At 45.6% G+C, this 22,979-nt stretch overlaps 2 protein-coding genes across 3 annotated transcripts in view; both read left to right on the top strand.

Annotated features, from left to right (window-relative positions):
- Positions 1-21,639, top strand: part of TMEM201 (transmembrane protein 201) — a 29,279-nt gene extending 7,640 nt beyond the window's left edge. The window contains exons 4-11 of one of the 2 annotated variants that reach the window (XM_080377936.1): positions 1,769-1,945; positions 2,563-2,954; positions 3,427-3,630; positions 13,065-13,282; positions 15,048-15,119; positions 15,978-16,400; positions 16,766-16,897; positions 17,349-21,639. In XM_080377936.1, the coding sequence (XP_080234062.1) occupies positions 1,769-1,945; positions 2,563-2,954; positions 3,427-3,630; positions 13,065-13,282; positions 15,048-15,119; positions 15,978-16,400; positions 16,766-16,897; positions 17,349-17,446 (1,716 nt within the window). In that variant the 3' untranslated portion in view covers positions 17,447-21,639. The remainder of the gene's footprint in view (positions 1-1,768; positions 1,946-2,562; positions 2,955-3,426; positions 3,631-13,064; positions 13,283-15,047; positions 15,120-15,977; positions 16,401-16,765; positions 16,898-17,348) is intronic. The other variant, XM_080377937.1, reaches the window with a different exon arrangement.
- A 419-nt stretch (positions 21,640-22,058) lies between these two features.
- The window catches only part of PIK3CD (phosphatidylinositol-4,5-bisphosphate 3-kinase catalytic subunit delta), a 58,709-nt gene continuing 57,788 nt past the window's right edge, over positions 22,059-22,979 (top strand). Inside the window, exon 1 of the mRNA XM_080377925.1 lies at positions 22,059-22,214. The gene's annotated coding sequence lies outside the window, so the exon portion shown is untranslated. The remainder of the gene's footprint in view (positions 22,215-22,979) is intronic.

The raw sequence follows: 22,979 nt of genomic DNA, 5'->3' as shown, positions 1-22,979 counted from the left end.
TGCTCTGCTTAATCTGTCCTGCAGCCTAGTAAGCAGGGGAGATAGGAATTTTTCGGTGTGCTATGGAATGATGCTCCAGTAGTCTTTGCAAGCAGTATGTGGCACTGCAGTGCAGAGATTGGTGATTAGTGTTGCAAACTTACCTGATCCTACTCCAAAGCCAGATTACCATGGCTTGTTCTAGATAGACAGTGGAAGTTGAAGCTTGAGCCCAAAACCTAACATGCATGTTGCCGAGATCAGCTTACAACTCCAGTACTTACCACTGACCCAGCTGAACTTACAGGATCTGGCAGGCACAACAGCCCACTCGTCACCTTGAAGCCTTAATAGATTTTGTTTTTCCTGAGGCCTTGGCTGTGCTGCTCCACTTTTACTAGTGGAGCGGGAGAGGAATCCTGTGCAGCCACATCATCTCCGTGGTTAGGCATTTCTTCCTAGGAGGGCAAAGGGATTTTACAGTTATAGCAGCAGGATTTCCTGCTGAGCAGCCTCTTGGCCTTCCCATTACTTAGTATGCATGGAGGTAGGATAGCAGGGTTTCTCCTTCACAGTTTTATGGATTGTCAAAGTTTCGTGCAGAGAATTCAGTGCTGCACTCCTTAGCTTTCAACCATGGTCAAGCCTTGGGGTTGTATGATGGCACTGTAGTGGGATGCATGAATCTTCTGGATTGCCTAATCCAGTCTGCTTTGTGTAATTGTAATGAGTTTAATCAGGATGACTCCCAGAGAACAGGTTTAAATTTGGTCATGCTTAATGGGAACATCTTCAGCTGATTCCCTTTCCTCAGCTTTATTTCTAGTCCCTGCCTCTTGCCAGACCTATCCCCTAGCTCAAGTAACACGAGCCTTTGGCCCTTTTTCAGGCATTCAGCGAACCGCAGTGTCTGTGCCAGCTAAGAAACGCGGGACCGTGTTGCCCAGTGTGGTTAGATGCGTGTGTCAGTGGCAGCAGTAGCCTCTCAGCATTGCTGGCCTGTCCAGCAGGGGTGAGCCTGCTGCTGCTGCTCTCGCCCATGCGATTCCGTCTGGGTTCCGGCAGATGGAGCTTATGAAAATACTGCAGCAAGCCCTTGGGCAGCTAAAATGCATCTTCTGCTTCCCTCTCCCAAAGAAGCTGCCTGCTTTCATCTGCATGCTTTTGGTGTAAGGATCTTGACAGAGGCTGGGAGTGGAGTTAGAAGAGCCCTAGAACCCTCTGTGATAAGTGATGGGTCCACTGTAGTGATGCTGAAAAACCTGCCTTGGGCCCTACTCACTGTTTTTATGAGTGCTGTTAATGATTTATGGAGCTCATCTCACCAAGGTCTTAAGACAATGACAGCCTTTGAGCCTGGGGCTGGAGTTTTGGAGGGAGCTTGTCTCTCTCCGGCACGGTGGTGTGAAGGGGCAACAGGTCTTTTGTGCCCTCTCATTTGAGGAGGGGAAGAGCGGTACTAGTTTTTAGTATCATCTTCTGTGTTGGGTTCGTAAGGTATCCACAAAGACAGCTAAATGAGGCCACAGGAATCGAACATCCTGAAACTGGGCCACAGCAGCTTTCTCCAAGAGCTGTTTTGTCTCTGCTAGGACATGGAGGCTGGGTCAGCTGTATGCGAAGCTGGTTGTATAGCCGGCCTCCAGGTTGGTCACTGTTCAGGCCTGGTTTCAGGGGGCTGTTCCTCTGGAGACTTGGAAGCACACCTTGCTTGCATGTCACTACCAAGTGTAACTGGTGAGGGACCTGCAGTTCTCACCTACATTTTTCTCTCCTGTTCTCTCACCAGGGCAAATATGATGAGGAGATTGAGGTATACAAGCACCATCTGGAGCAGACCTACAAGCTGTGCCGTCCATGCCAGGCTGCTGTGGAGTATTACATAAAACATCAGAATCGGCAGCTCCGGGCGCTGCTGCTTAGCCACCATTTCAAATGCCGTGAAACAGACAAGTCCCCTACTCAGGTACACGGGGAGGGAGATGTGGGAAATTAAGGGGAAGTGCAGAGAATGAGGTACCTCTGCACCTGGGTTTGCTGCCAGGAAAGGAAGGCAGTGGCCGTCAGGCTCTCTTAACTCCAGCAGCTTGGGTGCACAGCAGAAGTTTAGAAGAGCACAGGACAGTTGCCACAGATGCTCCTGACATTAGTTTGAGGTTTTCCTCTCACCTTCTGGCAGTTGTACCGAATGACACCAGCAAGTCTAATGTGATAATAATAACGGTGGCAGGAAAATAGTGGGAAAGGCAGAAAAGGGGAGGTACGGAAGCAAATTTATGGGTGCAGTGCAGGAACCTACTGAGTACATGGCAGGGGGGGAAAGAGGAATGATGGGAGGTGAATTATGACCTTCTTGCCTCACTGCCCTGCCTGTCCTTGGCTTCTGCTCATAGATCTGCTGTTGGTCTTTGCTACATCTACAGCATCCTGTGTGGTGTCAAGCCCAGTACAGAGACTAAGAAAGGACTTCATTAAAACTGTCCAGTAAACCATACAGTCTGGAAGTGTTTCATAAAGCACCGTTTCAAAACCTTACTACAGTTCATTCAGCTTCTGACAAGGTGTTTCTCCCTTCCTCTGCAGAATTTATGTTCGTTCTCCTCTTCTGCTTCCATAACCACACCAGCTCAGGTGATATTTCTGCGGTTCTTAGCCTTCCTCAGCTGTGCGTTCCTGGTTCTGATGGCCTTGTATGGGTCAGGCGACCCCTTCTCACTCAGCACAGCAGTCCCTGCTCCTCTCTCCTCTGGTCCAGCGTCCATTCGGAACAGGACTGGCACAAGCTCGCTTGCAGACTTGGAAAATGACACTTCTGTGACAGTGGCAAGCTGGCGGGAGCTGCTTCGCCTGCTCCCAGAACAGATGGTGGAGAACCTGAGTGCCGCATGGGCTTACGGGAAGAATCACCAGATGGCAGTTGCTGTCCTTGGGCTGTTCACCTGCTTGTTGGCCATGTTCTTAGCTGGGCGGATCAGGTGGGTGTGCTCTTTTCTTCTCTTTCACTTAAAGGAAAATGCGTTATGTCAGAGGTCTTTTGCATTGCCTTGACTTGGTGAGCCAGGGGGTAAACATTTGTCAGAATAGCACATGCAGTACTAGGTAGCACAGTTCTTCTTGTAATTCTTTGGGTTGCCAGTCAGCTGGATGGAGACGGCAGAGCTTGCTTTGGATGTGTCCCTTGGTTCGTTCAATTTAAGCTTGAATTACTGTGAATGACAAGCTTGCTGTGCAGCTCTGTTATCTGGTGGAAAATGGGACTGATCTATTCGGGCACTTGCCACAGCAGTGGGAAGGGTTGCAGATGATACAGCTGTAGTAAGGGACATACACAACCTGCTCAGTGTGTGTACCCTCTCCACCTTCCATCTCCATGCCCAGGACCAAGGGGGTTCATTGGTGTTTAAACTCTTACCTTGTGTCACATTTGGTTTCTTTTTGGTCTTGCAGGCTCCGGAGAATTGATGCGTTTGCTTCAGTCTTGTGGTTTGTAGTGATGAGCCTGCATTTAGCTGAGAGGTACCTGAAGACGGAAACAGCCAACTGGCTAGACACAGCCAAATTTGGCACCACGTCCTTGTGCTGCTTGGTGGGCTTCACCGCAGCAGTGGCCACGCGGAAGTCAACGGGCCATCGGAGATACCGGCCCCGAAGGTCAGAGCCAGAGCAGTGACGCTGGGGGAAGGAGGAAAAAAAGCCTTGTGAACTCTTTGCGACTGGTGCTTCTCTTTCCTCTTTTTATTTCCCCTTCCTCTGTTTCTTTTTTTTTTTCTTTTTTTTATCAATTAGATAAGCAGTGAAGATATTGTCTTCCTTTTATACATAATTTTTTTTCCCCATCCTTACTTCCCACTGTGCTAGCTGCTTGGAGCATTTCCACTGCTGGTGCTAGCCGTGGAAGCTATTCCTGCTGCCTCCATTCTCCCTTCCTCCTGAATCCTGCGTCAGCAATGCAAATATACAACTTTCCCAAAGCCTGTTCTTCCAGCAGCTGCTTCACAAACTGCTCCATAAATGCAGCCTCCTCCCCATTCTGCTTCTCCAGCCAAAGAGATTCTGGCTTCTCCTGTCCTTCTGGTTCTTCTCACTGCCTGTCCATCCTTAGCCAGGCACAGAGGAATCCTCTGCCTTGATCCACCATGGGGCCCAGGCCACCTTCAGTTTTCTAATGGTGCTGGTCATTTTAATTTCGAACTGATGGGAACTTGCCTCTGGATTCGAGTCCTCGTAACGTGTGCTGTAGTAACTCTGCATGGTGTACAGGGTGGGAGGAGGGGACCGCATGTAGTCTGTAACCTGGTTCTTCTTGCCTTCCACTGTGTAGCATCACTTAACTGCATGTTCTCACTCTGCCATTCTCCTACGACTCCTATTTTAAATGGAGAGGCGTCCTTAAGTGCTTTGGACTGACCTTCATTAATTTATTTAAAAGGGTGCTTTAAAAGGTTATGTAGCTCAGGGTGTCTTGATTGAATATCTGAATGTATTCAGCTGTTTTAGGCTAAATTTTCAAATCTACCCGTGGCCGTTGCTTTCATGCAGGTTTTGAGTTTTTTACCCACCCACCCCCCCCTCCCCGAGGAGCATGTGTATAAAACCCACAAATGGATAAAAATGTGTATGTTCCTCTACTCCTATAGCCTTAGAAAGAAAAGAAATACAGGACTAATAGCCTCATGCTATGGTATATGGTCAGCTGTTTTTATACGTCACTATTTATTCAGTCAGTGTTTTCCTTATTGCTGATAGATACCTGTGCTAGATTAGGAGGATGTGCTGTAGGAAGGGGTGGGAGCCTCTGCTGTGGGACTGCATGGCAATAGAGGTGGATTTTTCCTGTTATTTGGAGGGGTTCTTTTTTGATGTCTGGCATCGGTGCTAAAGCTGCTGAAGAGAAGGGTCTGGAAATTGTGACTTTGAGTTGAGTGCCTGGCGGTCCTCTGCTGAAAGCTGGGATGACTGGATGTTACTGTGTGAGGAGGAAGGAGCTTTCAGCTGCTTGGGCTTTTGTAGGATTAATTTCTTGGGGGCCCTTAGGATAAGCAGTCTGACTATCCTGCACTGTTTTTTGCAAGGCAGTCCACTGAACTTCTCATTTGAATTTGAGTCTTCCAAGAGGAAATAGCATTGTTACAGAAGGCCTGCTATTTTCTTCTGTTCAGAATAGCACGATGACACTTGCCACGCTAATACAAGTTAATTGGGTGTCTTGATCTTCCTATGTATAAACTCTACTAAAATAATGAGAATGGAGCTCTCACTGTGAAGTATTTGCATCTCTTGCTGAAAGATTCAGGCACTACTGGATGCTGCAGATGCTGGTGAAATTACAGCTTTTTTAAAGGAAACAAAGACACTTCATAGCTTTTCATAGCTCATGTTATTAAAACCGGTATTCATTGTGAAAACAGAAAGGTAGCACTAACAAAAGCTCTGTAGAGATTTGTTAACAATAAGCCAAGTTGATTGTGTCAGGGGAAGGTACAGCTCCTGGCTGAAGGACCATGTGCCTGTAACTTAACAACTGGCATGAGAAGGGGGGACACAACCTGCTTCTGATACATGTCCTCCTTTAGAACTTGTTTCTGGTGCCTTCAGATAACTGCAATATCCACCTCCAAGCAAACAGAACACCCTTCTTCATTCTGGTGCTTGTGAATGATGCTGCTCTGAGAGTTGTTTACTTACTTGTCCACAAAAGGAATCCAGCATCTGCAAAGTCTGAGTCTGCTTTTCTGTGTTCTCAGTGCTGACCCAAAAGATTTGTCTTCCAGCTGTTGTTACATTGTTTTCCTGTGCCTGTGCCTGATCTTTTCTTTTATTCTCTTTGTCTTTTTTCCAGTGCAGTGTTGGATGGGATGGGGAGGATGCACACTAGACGTTAGGAACAGGCAGCCAGCAGAACTGTGGCAAGGAGTGGGGTTTACACTGTGAAGCCTGAATAATACTGTTAGGGAATATTTTAGCTCTGTTGGCACAGCAAATGCAAATCTATACTGAATTTAAAATCTTTTATTCTGGGAGATATGTTAACTGCAATTGACATGCAAACATTTTATGCAGATTAATACAAATTAAGTGTATTTACAACTAATTTTATATGTCAGAACACCAGAAAGCTACTTTTTTTTTTTTTTTTTTTTTTTTTTGTGGCCGAGCTGTACAACTGAAACCCTGGCTCTGTGGTGCTTTGTTCGTGACTTTCAGACTCAGAACTGGAAAAATTTCAGAGATGAAACAAAATAACAAAACATATATTGAAGGGTGGTTCCATTTTAATGCCAAAGAAGCCTTTGTCTTTGCTCAGGTGTCAGCTTATTTTCCCACTCCTTGGTGCCTCAGCTTGTCTGCGCTGCTGCTGCTAAAACCAAGAAAAAACCTCAGAGCCTCAAAAACGAACTTGCAGCAGCTGAATTTTGGTCTTTTAGAGACTCTGATGCTGACAGTCTCCTCTTTGCTTTTCTCATATGCTTTGTCTCACGTGCTTTTGCTGATGGTAGAGGACAATTGACCTTTTGGAGGAGAGGGAAGGAAGAAGGAGAAAGGTTTTTTTCCCATATGTGTTTGGATTTATGAACTGCTGGCATTTGATCTGTACCAGCTGTATCTCCTTAGACAATTAGGCCTGAAGAAGATCAGTTATAAGTTACTGGCATTTTACTGTTGACTGTTTCGGGGGGGGGGAGGGGGGGCAAACCACCACTGCCTTTACTGCAAGTGTTCCTGTAATACTTGATTTCAATGCCAAAGAGGCTATTCTAAACACTCTGCCGTGCTGTAGGTTCTGCACAGAAGGTTCTTTGCCAACTTTGTATTTTTCACTTGAGGTGCAGTTAGGAAACAGCTCAGCAGTTAGATACATCATCTAACTCTGCCTGGTTGCTTCCCCCACAGTGAGTCCAGCAGAAGATGTATGCTTCCAGCTCAGGTATTTTGGTGCAAGTCCAGCACTGAGCACAGTGCTACCATGCTCATGAAGCTGAGGTGCTATTTTGTGTGGCACGTGGGCATATGTTTTCTTCTGCTGAAGGGGGTGATAGCTTACAAAGGGCTAGTAACTTACTAACACAGGTGCCACAAAATCATACAGAACCACTTGATCAGTGCTTTGAGCTTCTTGTTTTCATTTAGCTGGACTCTTATTTCAGGCCACAGAGGAACCTGTGGTCCCCAGATGCAGCTTTATTGCCTGAGGATTCTCCCAGCCGTGCAGGCCGGAGCATGCAAACATCTTAACTCAACAGGTCTAGAGGATTTTAGCCCAAAAGCCTCTAATTTCAGGTGCTGTTTTTCTCCCACTGGCTGTGTGCTGGTGTCTAGACCAGAGGATGATGCTACAGAATGGAGCTGAAGTGGTGAGGGATTGCTGGCAGGTTTGCGTGTTGCTTGAAATCAAATCTGCTCCAGCCCAAAGCACCTGACTGGCTCACGGCGGCCACGGCTGATCTGCCAACTCCAAAGCATCTTGCACCCAGCCCAGCAGAGCTGGATACACAAAGGGGCCGATGTGCGTTCATTAAGTGCCTTTTCCTGGATGAGATTTTTGATAACACGATGTTGCTGTGCTTCAGTGGAACTGACGCAGCTGCAGCTTGGGACAGCAGTGCCTGTATGTCTGCCAGGCCCGTGCTTTTGTCTTTCGTTTGCTACCAGTGAGTGTGGCTGGGCATAAGAGGATACTTGGGCTATACTCTTAAATTTCTGAGCAACTCTGCAGACTCTAGGGGGCTTGAGGGAGAAGCCAGAGTTAGCAAACAAGTAAGCATCTCTGCTCTGCTACTTCTGGTCTTCCTGAAGCCTTTGCTGACATCAGTGCATGCAAAGTGATGCCTTTGTGGCCCTTTACAATTCTAAATATGCTATGTTTATATCCAGTTCTTTCCTCTCTATTAACTCCTCCTTTCCTGCATCTGTGCTTTGCATGCCCTAGTGAACTGAGCTTGGGTGTGTCAGAGGGTGAGGGCAAGAGCGGAATACGAAAATAGTGTAGTGGTGTTTTATTTTGGCTTTATGAATATTTTTCAAGTATGCTGAAATTATGTGAAGCTAATAATCATGCTTAGATACTATAGAAAGTATGTATTGATGTATTATAGACAAATTATTTATACAATTAATAGCCAGCTGATCGCTCCAGACTGACTCCACTCGTGAAAGCAGGGAGCTGTGGTATATGACTTTACTTTGGTTTTTAAATAAATACTTTTAAAATTGTGTGCTGTCACATATAACCTGCCAGTTGATTCCAGGTGTGCCATCACCTGCAAGTGTATTTAGGGGCCTCTTTGAGTTCTCATATGAAAGGGGCAGTACTCAGTCCTGAAGTAAAGCCTCATTTGGGACCAAAGCTATAGCGTACACAGGCAGGGGAGGGGTCCTCTGAACACTTTTGTCATGCCAGCAAGTCTGGGGTTTTGTAGGCATAGGATGAGCATATACACTGCTGCCCCTACTTTTGGGCCACGAGCTAGGAGGAAAGGCAAAATTGCTGCCAAACATCTGTCTGTACTCTAGAAGGTGTTAGTGCAGGACCTGGCAGCTGCAGCATTTTCAGCTCTAATTCAGCCTTCCTTTTTCATCCAAAGCAGGGCGACACGTAGGAGGAAAGAATCCTTAGTCTTGGCAGCTAAAGTTTCTAGGTCTCTAAGTCACATATCTAAATCTTAATGTATCTAAGACCTGTGCCCTTTTTTAGCATTATTCTCCCCTCCCCTTGTTCCTGTTTTCTGTTTGCTATGTTGCTCTTTGCTCCTGACTCCATCAGCTTGACCAGAGGCACAGGTTATGGCACTAAGTGATGTGATGCAGCAGACCAGACAGGTGACTCTGTGTGTCAGCTTACAGAAACATGCTGATGTTATAGCCCGCAGTAAAGCAACAGTGAGCTATTTCTGCAGTCTGGGCAGCAGCGTCCATGCTGCCTGGAGAAAATGGTGCAGTGTGAGTGGGTAACTCATAGCTGAATTATGATGGGACCTTAAGTCCAGAGGAAACGTCCTACCCCATGACTGAGACGTGGTTCCCTGGCTGCCTGCAGGTGGATAAACCTGGGCACGTATAGCAAACTGCCTGGCTGACTGCATCTGACCTTCTTAGGTCGCATACTGATAGTGTGGGATGTCCTGGTTTCAGCCAGGATAGAGCCGGCCGGCTGGGGTTAAACCACGACAGGGGGGTGGGTCCATCTACAGCCCTCTAGTCTGACCTGACCATGCTTTCCCATGTCTCTCTCTATCCTAGGGGTGATGCGGCATCTCGGGTTGAAATGCGAATAAAAAAGGCACACACGTGTGGTGGTGTCTTTGGATAAGAGGGAGGTATTGGGACTGGACGGGGGGGCTCTGCTGGCAGGAGGTGTTTCTTCAGGGCAGCGTACTGTCCCATACCATGTGATAGTCTTTAACCTGCTGTTTGTTTATTTCTAAAGTATCTGTGTAGCAGAGTTGTGCCCAAATGTCTAGTAATGCTGTGATAATTGTAAACACTAATTAAGATACCCAATTCTTGATGTTCGCAATACCAAGTTCTGAAATAAACGGCTTCCGGGCCCTGACTATTTCCACAAACTGTCTGACTCCAGAGCCTCTTTTTTTTTTTTTTTTTCTTTTTTTCTCCCTCCTTCTTCCTTTTTTTGGTTACTTTTTCCACTGTTAGCAGACCCACTATTATCATCTGCACAAATGGCTTGGAGCAGTGCAGTAGTCTGAGCGCAAAGACACAGCTGCACTGCTCCAGACTAGGGCTGTGATGTGTCTGCATCCTGCCTTACGATCCTCTTGATCTCTTTGCCTTTTTTTTATCTGCTTCTGAAAGAAATTTTAGTTCAGCTGACCATTCTCAGGCATGAAGTGCATTCCCATGGCAGCACCCCTGTTTTTTAGCAGCATCTATCCCTCTTTGATGTGACAGTGGCAAACACTAAGAAGAGTGCATAGAAAAGGAATAGGATTTTGCACATTTTTGAGGAATTTACTTTGTTTGGAGTGGATCAATACTGAAGCCGTTCTTTGGTCAGCACTTGGCCCTAAGGCATTAATATGCTGTGCTTAATATTCTTCAGCTCTTCTTTGCTAACCAGAAAAATTCCTTTTCTGGATGGTGCAAGACCAATGATTCCTCAGCTGCCCAGAGTATCTGACCGCACTAAGCTGGTGAGGTTGAGAAGTGGGGCTGTTGAGCAGCAGAGCCTGTGGAAATCTCATCCGAAAAAGTTAAAATCCTAGGAAAAAGGTTGTGGTTGTGAGCAATAAGTGATTGTAATGTTTCCCAGCCCATTAAGTGAAAAACTACCAAAAGCCAGTAAGTCAGATAAGCTGTTTTCCACTGCAGCAAGGAGTTGTGTAAAGTTGAATCCTTTAGCCCAAAGGTACAAAAGGTGCAAAGTTAGGAAAAAAGAGCTATGTTGGTCACGGGTGGCGCTCTGATTTGGCCCTTCACAGACATGGCACAGTGAGTGGTGGGTATCAGTCCTTCTGATGATTCATAGCATAGTCCTGAGCTGCACTTCTAATTTCCTTTCCCATTCATTTTCTCTTACAAAGCTGAGATGGACATGTACCTCTGCTATTTACATCTGAATATGTGGTGGGGCAAATGTATATCTATGTGCACTAAAGGACTGCACATTTGCGAAGCATGACACCCTTCCCAGGTCCTCTGGAACCTGAAGAGGTTGGGCAGTTTCTGCTGCGAGACTGACGAGTTCCTTGCCGCTGTTAAAGGCATGTCCTGCTTGCAAGTACCAGGAAGCTGGTTGGCTCAGATGTTGTTCAGCCTGATTAAGCTGGTCGGGATTGTTGATGTCTGCCTCGTACTAGCAGATAAGTAGTTTTATAAGATATTTTAAATTGTAATCTTAACTACTTCTGGACACGCTAGCACTGCATAATATTGCTGCATCACCTCTTTAATCTCCAAGAGAGAATGGCACGTGCATAAATCGCCTCACAGTGCAAGACTGAGATACGTATGTTCATTCACGCTCCGATTTACTACTGGCTTTCCTCTGACGGAAGAGGAGCCATGCTGTGGCTCTCATCTGTCTCTGTTTTCATCAGAATTTAGATTAAACCTCCAAATGTTGTGGCTTGGTTGTTGGCTGCAGAGTCTGGTATCTCCATTTTAAAATGTATACGCTTCATACTTTGTTAGTACTTCATCATGACTTATTTGACAAGTGTATTACCTCTAAAATCTTACACGAGATCCTTGAGAAATCTCATTCATATTCTAGACTTTCTCTCAAGTATTTTATTCAATTGTTAAAAATAATACAAAATGCCTATACTTTCAACGTTGTGACCTCCTTAGAATGCTCGTTTTGATGGTATGAGGATGCAAGTGAGACTCCAAATCTGACTTCTCATTTCTGATGCAACGTAGCCAAATAAACGGTACACAGAGCCTAATATCAGTATGTGATCACAAGGAAGAATAGAAAGCAGGTAAAAATAGAGTGAGTTTTTGACAGATTGTTCAGCTTAGGTTGATTTTTACATTTTAAACCACTGCAAAAGTAGGTGATGAAACGGGGGTATCAGAAATTAATTGGATAGCAGTTTATTTGCATATGGTAAATGAGCGTGAAATACTGTGGCAGTACTAGCTGCGAAAACTGTTTAAAATACAAATTCTCAGACAATTATTTTACCAGTGGAACAGAAGTCAGTTTATGTCTTAGTACCTAAAACTCAAGCTAACTCGTACAGGTACCCTTAGTAGGTTTTGTCAGCAATCATCTTGCATTCTCAAGTTGGACATGCTGTTTGGCAGCTCCACTCTTTCACTTGGAAGGAACCCATTGAAAACAACTCATAGACCTAGAAATACAATAGCCATTGTTATTGCCAATTTAATTTTTTTCCAGGCACAGTAACAGAGATTGATTTTTGCGCACTAGAAGCAAGACACTTTCTGCAGTGTATGCTACAGGAGCACAGTTCCCTCTGAGTTGCTATGTTAGTACATATTTGTAGCTAATTATGATATGCAGAGAAAGGAAAATGTGATGGTTGAGGCCGCAGTTTAGGGTTGGAAACACAGATTTGTGTCTCTCAATCACAGGAATTTTATCTGACTGTTGAGGGTCTCTTAGCTTCTTTTTGCTTTTCTTTCCCATCTAATAGAATGAGGGTAGCGAGTCTTCATTACCTCACAGAAGTATAATAAAGGCAAATGTATTAAAGAGATTTGAAGGTTAGTTGTAAAACAGAGCTCTTGTACCTAAATATTTATCTAGGTACCCATAAAAATACTTTTATTCCTACTAGCATTAGAGGTAAGATGTTGATTCTGGTTTCTAAACACAAAAAGACTAGTAGGTTGTCGCAGCACTCTCAAAACTAGCCAGCTGCAACAAGGTCTTTTACCATCACATACCAACACACTCTTCACGCCAGTCCCTCTGCTGGCCTGGCCTGGCCTGGCCTTGTCCAGGGCATGTGTTCTGCCTCTTCTCTCTGATCTTCCTCAGCTGCTCTCTCTTCCTTGGCTGCCCAACCTCTTAACAGAACCAGCCACACCTGTACCTTGTCTAGATCAGCCAACCCGCCACCCCCGAAGCCAGCCCACAGCTGTATATTATCAATGCTAGTTAACCCAGCTTCATTCCTCTATAGTAGATAACTACTTGCTTCCCACAGCCATGACATTTCTAAGAATGTTGTTTTGTGCATGTGCACATAATGAACTTAAGATGTACTCTGTTGTTGTTCCTGTTTGTATCTGGACTCCATAAAGCATTTTGGTGGTCTCTGGGTAATTTTCTTATCCAGGGAGAGAACCGAGGTACTATGACTATTTGCACCCAAGTTCCTAAACTGTTCCACCATTTTTTTCCCACACCGTATTGTGGGACAGATTGGTGCACAGAAATTTAAATGAGCTTGAGCAGTTCTTCATTCCCCAGTTTTAAAGGTGTAGGAACATTCCCATAAGCTCTTAAGCATTCTACATATCATGCACTCCTGCACTGAAAAATTGGTACAAACCTGGTAACAAAGCAAGTGTTCATGTAAGAAGTACAACTGAGAGAGGGAGTTAGTGGAATGTACTCGTTTCTAAATGTTTGTCATGCGTGTCATTTGCAGGTACCTTTCTGGGGATTCAATTACTCTTTTTCCCGGAGGCACTGGGAATGGCTTTCCTTCCTCTGCTACATCTCTCTTTGTCCCAACACCACCCAGCATTCTCCAACTGACAAACCAACAGCTCTTCAGGTCCCCACGCAGGACTTCTTCTTCTTCTCTTCCTGGTCGTCTCAACAGGGCGCTCTCGCTGGGTACCATCCCCTCGTTGGCCAGGGCAGGTAAGTGTGTATGAAACTTTCTGGCCCAATGGAAGTGACAGTGGAGCAGTACCGTTGTACCTTCAGAAGGAAATGGGCTGCGATGTATCCACGTTACAGTCCTCTTTAAGGATGGCTGCTTCTGTGGTGCAGAGGAGCATCCAGCACTGGTAATTTTGGTTTTGGCATTAAGAAATCATGCAGCACACCACTGCCATCTTGGTGAAACAAAAAGTCTCACCGAGTGCTTGCCTGCTGTGGGTTTGCTGAAAGCCAGAGGCTTCTCCAGGCGTTTGTGGCAGTATGGCACAAGCTACAAGGCTGTGTGTGGGAGAGAGACAGAAGGAGAGGTTGGACATGGAAGGTGGAGAAGAGCAGCTTTTAGGAAGCAATCGGGAGCATGGGGATAACTGATCAGGCAAGAGCAGTTGCTCCCTTCCCTCTAGTTGCTTTGTGTAGTTTGATTTTCTCACTGAAAGGAGCAGAGCTGAAGGCAGGCTCTTCCCTGAGTCTGGATTTGATACACATTAGCCCAACTGTTGAAGCTGCTTTAGAAAGCAAATTTGCTTTTGTTTCTAAGGGCTTTGTGTGATCTGGGGAAGATTTATAGGCCTAAGGAAAGACTCTCTCCCAGTAACTCAATAAGCCCTCTGTTTTGCTGTGCTTGAAACTAACAGATGGGAAATAGCGTTAACGCTGTTCTACATCCAAGGAAAGCTAAGCCTTCCCTTGTCACTAACTGATTACCAGAAGGCCAGAGTTACTCAGAAGTCATCTAGCAGCTTTACTAGGAGCAGGTGAAGAAGTTACCACCTTTGGAAGCTGTTGCTGCCTTCACATCACAGCAACTAAATTGTGTGCATACTTGTCATCTACTCCTATGCAACATTAGATTAATTACTGTAAGCCAGTTCTGCAGTGACAAATGCACTGGCGTGGAGGCGTAAGGCAGCAGCTAGGTACACCCCAGCCCATCTCGCTGTGGCCTCCAGGTCTCAGCTCCCTCTGGCAGTCAGACAGTTTGCAGATCTACTGCTTGTAAACATTTGTCTTTTAACCTGGTACTGGAGAGGAGCAGTTGCGCCCAGTAATAAACCAGCAGCGTGGTTTAGTGTGCACTTGTTTTAAAAGCTAGAGGTAGTCTGCTATTATTTGAAATCAGAGGAGAGGGTTCTTGAGAAGAGGTATGGTCTTGAAGCTGAAGAGTCCCAGAATAGTGCCCAGTGAACAGGACGGCGTCTGCGCTGTTGGGCAGAACCCTTTCCAAGTATAATTTGAGCTGTAAGTCCCTGCAAGCTTAGCTCTTTTCTTTCTTCTGCCTTTTCATAAGCTCCCCTTAAGTCTTTGCTGAACAGCAGCCTTCACTGCCCCTTGAAGGCAAAGAGCAACTCAGAGCAGCATAAAGGTCCTGGTGGGATGTGTCACATATCCCAAGCTCCAGAGGCTTCACAGCAGGTCAGAGCAGCAGTAGTGTTCTGAACCTGCAGAGCCCTCTGGACTCTGTAAGTGAGGGGAGGAAGGGGCCCACTAAAGGAACTTAGACTCTTCATTTCAGGCATTTTGGGGCAGGATGTCTTAATTTGGTTTTGGGCTGCAGCTGGGAAACATGGATTATTCTGATGCTGGCATATAGCCTGCGCAGGAAAACAGGGACATTTTTCCTGCCTGCATTTACCACCCATCACCTTCCGAGGCTGGCAATAAGATGATGCAGTTACTTTTCTGAAGGATAGACCCCCAGTACCTGAGCTAGCTGGGTTAAAACTGTTTCATTTTATCTTTTTAGATTCTGGCTACTTGTTCAGTGGAAGTCGACCAGCCTCGCAGTCGTCTCAGTCCAAGGAATCTCCCACATCAGGTGATGCACTAGGCCTTCCGGAGCAACTGTCTTTGTGGGATTTGCAGTGAGCAGGTTGAAACACACGATCCAAGTTTAGTTCTTTCCCCCCTGCTCACATCTCAGTGAAAATGTCAGTTTTGCTGTTAGAGATGCTGCAGAGAGAGTTACAACTAAGAGTGGGATTGCATTAAGATACGGTGCTGTATGTGTTGGGGTTCTTCTCCCTGGGAGAGCTCACAGTGAGATCAGTGAGACAAAGCAAGGGTCCCTCCCCTGCTCTACAGCTGAGTTGAGACTGCTTGGATAGGAGACTTCGAAACTGTCTTTTCCCAGCCCGAGGAACTGCTGATTTGGCTACCCTGTCTGCTCAGAGCCCTTTTGCTCCCATGTCCTCCAGTGACCTGTCTGTTGTCCTCCTGACCCCAAATGGACCCTTTGGCTGTTTGTTCTGCTTAAGTCTTTGCTGCTGGAAATGCAATCGCAGCCTGGGCTAATGCTGCTGTGCAAACCTCCTCGCATCCTGATGCACTTTCCCAACAGCCTTTAAAAGGACATGCCAGAATAGTTAATTTACCTGGAGAACAGGCTGTGTAATGCAGGCTCTCCTGAATGGACACAGCTGAGCAGAGAGAGAGCTCACCTGGCTCCTGATAAACCCATCTCTAGTCAAAGTCATTCTTGAGCATACCAAAGTGCATGTAGAATTTCTCTGTGTCTTGCAGTGTGGGGACTCAAACGAATAAAGAATTTTAGTACCAGATGTGTTGGCTGTTTGCAACTCCCGTTCCCTTTTCTTGTAGAATTGTGAAAGAAAACTGCCTATTTTATTGGGACTATAACCGCGTTGTTTTCTCTTCGGCGACGTTTCCATTTCAGAGCATTTCTCCCTGCTGTCGGGCAGCTGTGCTCCCTCCCGCATCCCCTCTCCAGCACCGTCTGTGGCTGGCTCTGTGACGTCCAGCTCAGGTTCCTTGCGGTACCGCCGGCCTCTCATCAGCCCAGCCCGCCTGAACCTGAAAGGCCAGAAACTGCTGCTTTTCCCATCTCAGAATGAGGCACTGCTCACCCCAACTAGCTCAGAGGAGCACACCCACTCTGACAGCAACATCTTTGCCACCGAGTTGCCCTCCTTTCCAAAGAAGAACCTCAGCGAGCGGGGAATGCATGGTATGCTTGCAGCCTGCTGCACTCCTGGAAATGCATTTGTAGGAAGGAGCTGGCTTGCAAGCAAAGCCATGCGTCATCTAGGCCACGCGATAGATGGGAAAGCTTCAGGAAAAACCCGGGTGGTGATGACTGGTGAGCTACCAAAGCACTTTTAAGAGTGCAGTGGCCTGGAGAGAGCCTTGTCTGCCAAAACAGATGTCCTTTTTTTACTTAGTGCTGCTGCAAGGATACCGCTGCCACTGTCTCCACCCTTGTTAGGATAACTGCTTTTACCACAAATGTGGTGATGCTGATATGGACAGTGTATGAGTCAAACATGCAGGCAACTTCTGCTGCACAGCAGTGAGATTTGCCTTTTGTTTCCAGCCCCTGTCCTCAATCCTTTCACAGTATTACCAGGCAATTCATTACTCACGTTTAGCTTTAGTCTAGTAACTTCTGCTACTTTTGCCTTCCACTGGTGCCTTCTGAATTTTCATGTCTTTTTCTTCTTGCAGATAGGAGATCTGCTATGGAAGGAGGCAGTATTTGCAGCGATAATTCCATCAAAAAGGAGGATCACTCATCACACTCATCTACCTGTGTGGTAGACACAACTACCAAAGGGGAAGATCTGGCAGGCTGGAGAGGTAGGTGCAAGCCGTGTGAGCACTTCATGTCTGAGCGTTTCTGTGAGGGTAACTGAGGTCTTTCCTGTGCTGCAGTAGTGATCTGGTCCTGAGATCAAATAACTAACTAGTAGCAAAATGGATCTTCTGCCTACTGTTCTAGGACCTTAATAAGGCTGTTCCCGTTCTTTGGACTGTCTGAAGAATACTGACAGAGTGCTAAACTCAGACAGAGGGAAAGGGGTGGGGGTGCGGGTGTTGAGAAGAGCAATGAGGTGAAAATAGGACCAAAGAGAGCAGTGGAATCTTTCCTGACAGGAAAAGTGCTTCAGCAGTTTCTGCTTATGGTGAAAATGCTGGGCAAAGAGAGAGAAAGAGCACAACATATGTTTGCTGTTATTTATCTCACTGATGCTTTAATATCTCTTTCTACTCCTCCCTTTTTTTCTTTGTGTTGTCCTCCCCTTCTAAGGTCATTTTGGTAACGCCACTCTCCGAGGACTGCTAGCCGTGAGTCTGACTGTCAATGCTATCTTCACATCAGCCTATGTCTACCGGAGCCTGCGCTGATTTGTGCCAACACTCCCTTTCTTTCTGGTTCCACCTGCTTCTGAGGAGACAAGAAGAATTCAACCATGGCTTCATGTCTAATGGCCATGCCACTGGTGCATGCTGTTTTTTAAAAAAAACTACTGTATGCTCAACTGTCCTGACAAGGAATGCAGGTAGCTGCTGCCATCACTTCCAGCAAGAACATATCCCAGGATTGTCCCTGGAGGTGGCAGGCAGAATTCCCAGAAAGCTCCAGTTCAAAGCAAGAGGCCAGTCAAGTGGCCCATGTGCTTTCTTTCAAAGGAACTGACCTGAGACACAAGCCTGAAAATGTGCAAGCTACATTTTTGGGAACCTACCCCCAGCTCTTTTTTCGGACGTATTAACCTTGTGCTGATGGTGCTGGTAAAATGAGGAGAATTAGAACAAATGAGCTGGAGAAGAAGGGGATGGCGTAGTAGCTGGTGCTGGGCTTTGGTTGCTGTCACAGTGTTTCCAGCCTCTTTGCCCAGTGGTTCCTCTTCTCTCTTCCCTTTGGCACTCTCCTCTAAATTATCAGTGAATTTTCTCGAGTTGCCTTAAGCTTGTCTAAGCGCATGGGTGACCTTGGCTGCTCTGTCATATTCTTGCATCTTTTATGTCCATGTGCTTCCAACCTGGGCTGTGCCCTGAGGCTGCTTTTACCAGTTGCCATTCTGGTCATGCTGGTTCTCAGAAACTTTGTCTGTACATCCTCCAGCCAGCACTGTGTTGCTGTAGGTATGCGCAAACCCCAGACAGACATTTTTGTGGTTTGCATTAGAAAGAGGAAACCGTGCTTTACCCAGGAGGCATTAATTCTGTTACAATTAATTCTGTTATAGGAAAGGATCCCTGTGTGTTTTGCACTGTAGCCAAAGGGCTTCAGCTCACAACTCTGCTGGTGGTTTCACTGAAGCAGTGAGTGGCATAGCTTGTTCTTGCTGTAAATCGCACAAATCTGTTCTATTTAGAAAATACATGAGGAGCTGTCTGTATACATTTATCCAGAAACCTAATGCCTCAATCTGATACTGGGATTTGCTGAGCAACCATTTAAGATATTTCTTACTTAGTTAAATGCCAAGGTGCTTTCAGTGAGAAATGTCAGACCTGCTTTTGGACAGTTTAGCCTTCCGGACAGGTTCTTTTTTTTCCTAACCTGAAGGAAGTAGCCCTAGATTTTCAAAAGCCGTTTATAATTTGGGCACTTCTGCTTTTGGGTGAGTCTTCAGCATAGCTTAGAATTCAGGGGCCGTTTAGAGTATCATGCTAAATACTCAAAGTCACTTAGTGCATCTTGGGGAAAAACAACAAATACCTTGATCTTGATGTTTTGATTCTTAAATCCCAAGTACAGAGAGATTTACCAACATGTTAGGGGTACCTGGTGAGAGCCAACTGACGTTAGCTGCATAGTTCCTGAAGTAGGACTGACTTTCTTAAGAGTTTTGCTATTGTCTCTTCCTTTGGGCTCCTTTACCTCAAACTTCTTTTCTCTTTCTCTCACCCTGTTGTCCTGTGTTTGCATCTTGAATTAGTGTTACGCTTACTGTGTCTTTTACTCCCTTTCAGTTCTGCTGCTGTTCCCTCTATTGTAGTCTTCTTGCATGTGCACAGAAACAAAGTGTATCTCAGCTGGTAATTCCCTGCTCTGAACCTGAAATTCATGCCTCGAAGTGTCAATCACCTTTCTTTTCACTTCATTTTTTGTGTCTTGCATGTGCTAATTGAGTTCCTACACAGTCTCAGTACATCATGTGAGTGATGGCCTGACTCTCATCAGCATGTGTGACGGATTAAATGGGGCTTTACTGCAGGTGATTCAAGCACTGAACAATTAAGTCTCTCTTTATCTCTTCCATTTCTTCCTGCATTGTTTTAGCAGCCCGCTTTCAGCAGCTGCTCCCCATCCTCCCTTGTTAGCGAGGGCTGCTCGTGGCCTACTCTGCTTCTTCTAACACAGGTGCTGATCTGAGAGACTGCAGAGGTGTCATTCCTGACTCTGCACCTTTCTCTCAGCCTGTTTAGGGTGTTGGTAAAGGGCTGCACAGCCAGCACCTCGTGCACAAAAGCCTAGATCCAGGATAGAGACCTGCAGCAGAAAGATGTACTGCAGGTTGATGATTACTTCTTTTGTAACTCGCGTGAATTGTTACTTGTAGCCAAACTGGACCCATAACCAAGCTGTTAAGAGATTTTTGCCCCTTTTACAGGCTTCTGCAGGCTCATTTGAGCGTGTGTATAGGCAAGGTGCTAGCAGACCAACTTAACAAGCTTTTGTTTAGACTCTGCTGTCTGAGTGTCATGATGTCCTGGTGCAGTGTGTGACATCCCATTCACAGATCCTTGTCCTAACTTCCAGCATACCCAGGGGCCTCCTATACAGAGACAAACCTGCCAGAAAACGCTGTGGGTTTGCTTGTCTTTATTATGCCAACAGATGTGCACTGTGACTTCATGTATGCAAACTTTCCACTTTCACCTTCCAGTCTGCCCTGAGTTTTACCATTGCACTCACCTGGAGCCCAAGCTGGTCTCTGTCTCTGCCAGATTGCAATACAAATTTTCTCCTCCTTTCCAGCATCCAAGGAGCTGCAGCCTCCAAACACACCTCTTCTTGACCATATTCCAGAACAGGAACACTTAAACCTGTCACAGCACTTCTGAATCTGCTCACTGAAACTGTTCTTGGAAGGGTATTTGGTGACCTTGTCCAAAGCAAGATAAAGACTTTGGATTTTATTGCTGAAGAGGGAAGACAACCAACTTTTTCATTCTGGTGCTAGAACACTCTCCAGTGGTGCTTTCACAGCTGTGAAGCCTTCGCTTGAATAGTACACACGAGTATACATGTGTGTGCGCACGTGCACGTGTGCATGCATATGTATAATAACATTTGGAGGGTTTCTTCATTTCAAAGGATCTGAGCCTATGTTTGTCTTTATATGGTTGGCCTTAATCTAGCTCTTAGATACTGTGTCTATCTTGCTGCTGTTTTCTATGTGAAGCTGGTTTGGAGGAAACAAAAGACTATCTGGTCCCCCTGTAAAAATCTTTGTGACTGATGGTGTTGATCTTCATACAGTGTTGTTCAGGGGTGAAATTTTATTTTTCTAATATTTTTCCTACTGTAAAATCTGTTGGAATGTATGGAATGGAAAAGATCTTTAAAACAATGATCTGATAAAGATGTGAGTTACTTAATAACTCTAACAGTTAATGATCAGGTGGGATATAAATGGGCTCCATTTCCAGACCTTTTCCATGACCTACCTTCCCTTGAAAATGCCCCGGTACTTTTTCTTTGGATACAGGCTTGTTAGGCATGTTCTGAGGCCTCACAGAGACTTCAGATGATTTTGCTGTTCTGAACTAGAAAGAATTTGGATTTTAGAGTCTGGTTCCAGTTCCGCAGTCAGGGTAGTTTCGCAGATGGGACAAATACTATGCATGTACCCATCTAATGGGTTGGAGAGAGTTGGTAGAATGAGTTGCTGATTTCTGAAGGTCATCATATCTTTTTACATAAAGTCTTAGACATGATATTGGTCACTGTGGCAATGTGGGATAAAAACCTCATTGCTGGCATACATAGGCCAGATTCCTGAATTGTAGGCTGTCTGTGCAAGCAACAGACTTGGCCTGTGAATGTTTTATTCCTACTCCCTCTTGGGTGATGGGAACATCTGTAAAACACTGCTGAACTGACTGGGTTCCTTAAAACAAGGCAGTTGGGATGAAGGGCTTGTGTTGCCTGTGGATGCTGCTATATTTTTTCTTCCAAGCACCGTTCCTTGAAATAACTATGGTCTCAACCTCTCTCACAGACTTTTGTTAGAAGGCTAGAAAGGGCCAATTTGGCCAATACTTACTTTTGTTTGTTTTTTAAATATACATTGCATCCAGAAGTTACCATCACTGTGTCCTTGGGGTGGGAGTAAGGGACAGAGTACTTCTGGATGGAATGGGTATCTAGAGAAGGGTGAGAACAATAATTCTGAGTCCTAAACCTTACTTCCCGTGAAAGAGACTGTATGTCACGTGTGTATACTTGTTTGGGGAGCTCGAACACTGTACAGTTTAGTTAAATGCGCTCCAAGGGAGGAAAAGCTGTTCCTCAGAGGTTTTTAGTTCATGCTGTGTTTAAAGAGGAATATTTTTCTTTAAAAAATAAAAACGGATAAGTTTTTTGGCCTAGTCTGATTCTGTTTCTGGGGAGCTAAATATTCTGGGTGGAAAGGGAGGACAGTATTTGTGTTTGGGTGTGCATTGTCTGGTCAAATTAACTTTGGTCTCTTCGCTCTATTAAAGCTAGCAAAAACAAAGAGAAAAGCAGAAAGCTTTCTGAGCTTCCCCAAAGCAAGGAGAAGCTCATGACCATGATTCGGAGATGGAAGGGGAAGTACGTTGTTAATGCTTTGAAGGCTTTCCATCAATTACAAGGCAAGTCGTCTCCTGCCATTAACTGATGTTCTGAACTTCTCCCCGGATGCAGCTGCACCCCCACGGGGACCTTGCCTTGCTGTCTCAAACTCCTGTAGGGTAGGGACTGTCATTGACATACCTGTTTCCTTAGAACCCTTGACATCAGCTGATGACTGTAGGGTCGCGTGGGAACACCAGCACTATTTCGTCTGGTTTTTCAGGACTTTGGTAGGCAGGGAGGAGGGGTGTAAGTGAGGTACTGAATGCAGGTGCTTTGGTCCTCATCCAGTCCTCTCCCAAACGTGCCTATGTCAGCAAGAAAGCCAAGACGATTATATGGGTGAGTACTGGGCACAGGTAAGGGACATTCAGTGACGCCCCAGAGTTTGTCGCGAGATGTTGGGGTGGTCCGGTTATATGTACTCATTTGGCACTTAAGGGATTTTTTTCTTTGTGAGCTGGGGGCCGAGAAGCTTTCCAGGATTTTGCTTTTATGTGTTATTTTGTGGTCTTTATGTTTTTGTTTTGTAATGTAAAGTGAAAGACAGGTGGCATAAGCTTTTAGATGTAGGCTTTCTAATCACAGTCTTCAAAGTCTGTAGTTTTCCTCGTTTATGCTTCCATGACTCATGTTTTACTTTGTTAAAATGTGCTGCTACTTTAAGACCTGGCAATGCATTGTGTCTTGTCTTGAAATACCTGGAGAAGTTCTGTGCGTTGCTGTGCAGGAGGGGATGCACATCTCGGACGCTCTTCCTTTCTCCCCCTCTTCTTCCAGTGCTGAGACTTGTTTGGCTCTGCAGTCTGGTTTTATTTTCAGCAGTGGTGTTCTGTTTACTTTCTTTTCCTGTACACAGGGCTAGAGGAAAAAGAACTAAACTGTGGTCGTACAGGTCAGTCTTCTGTGTTCCATCAAAGAGCTTCCTCCTCCTGCTGTTGGCAGGTTTGTTATAACCAGTAGGGATGTTTCATGCTTAATAATTGAAATATTTCCATCCAGCCCAGTGAAAGTTTTCTGTTCAAAGACCGGTGCCGTATTTTTAAAGTGAGAGATGTGACAGCATTGTCCGACCCCCCCACTATGGAGCTACTGGTGCTGATTTTT

Source organism: Falco punctatus (assembly GCF_963210335.1).
Source record: "Falco punctatus genome assembly, chromosome: 3".
NCBI classification, from domain to species: domain Eukaryota; kingdom Metazoa; phylum Chordata; class Aves; order Falconiformes; family Falconidae; genus Falco; species Falco punctatus.
Note: the sequence above shows the minus strand (reverse complement) of the source record. Positions and strands in the feature narration are given on the sequence as shown.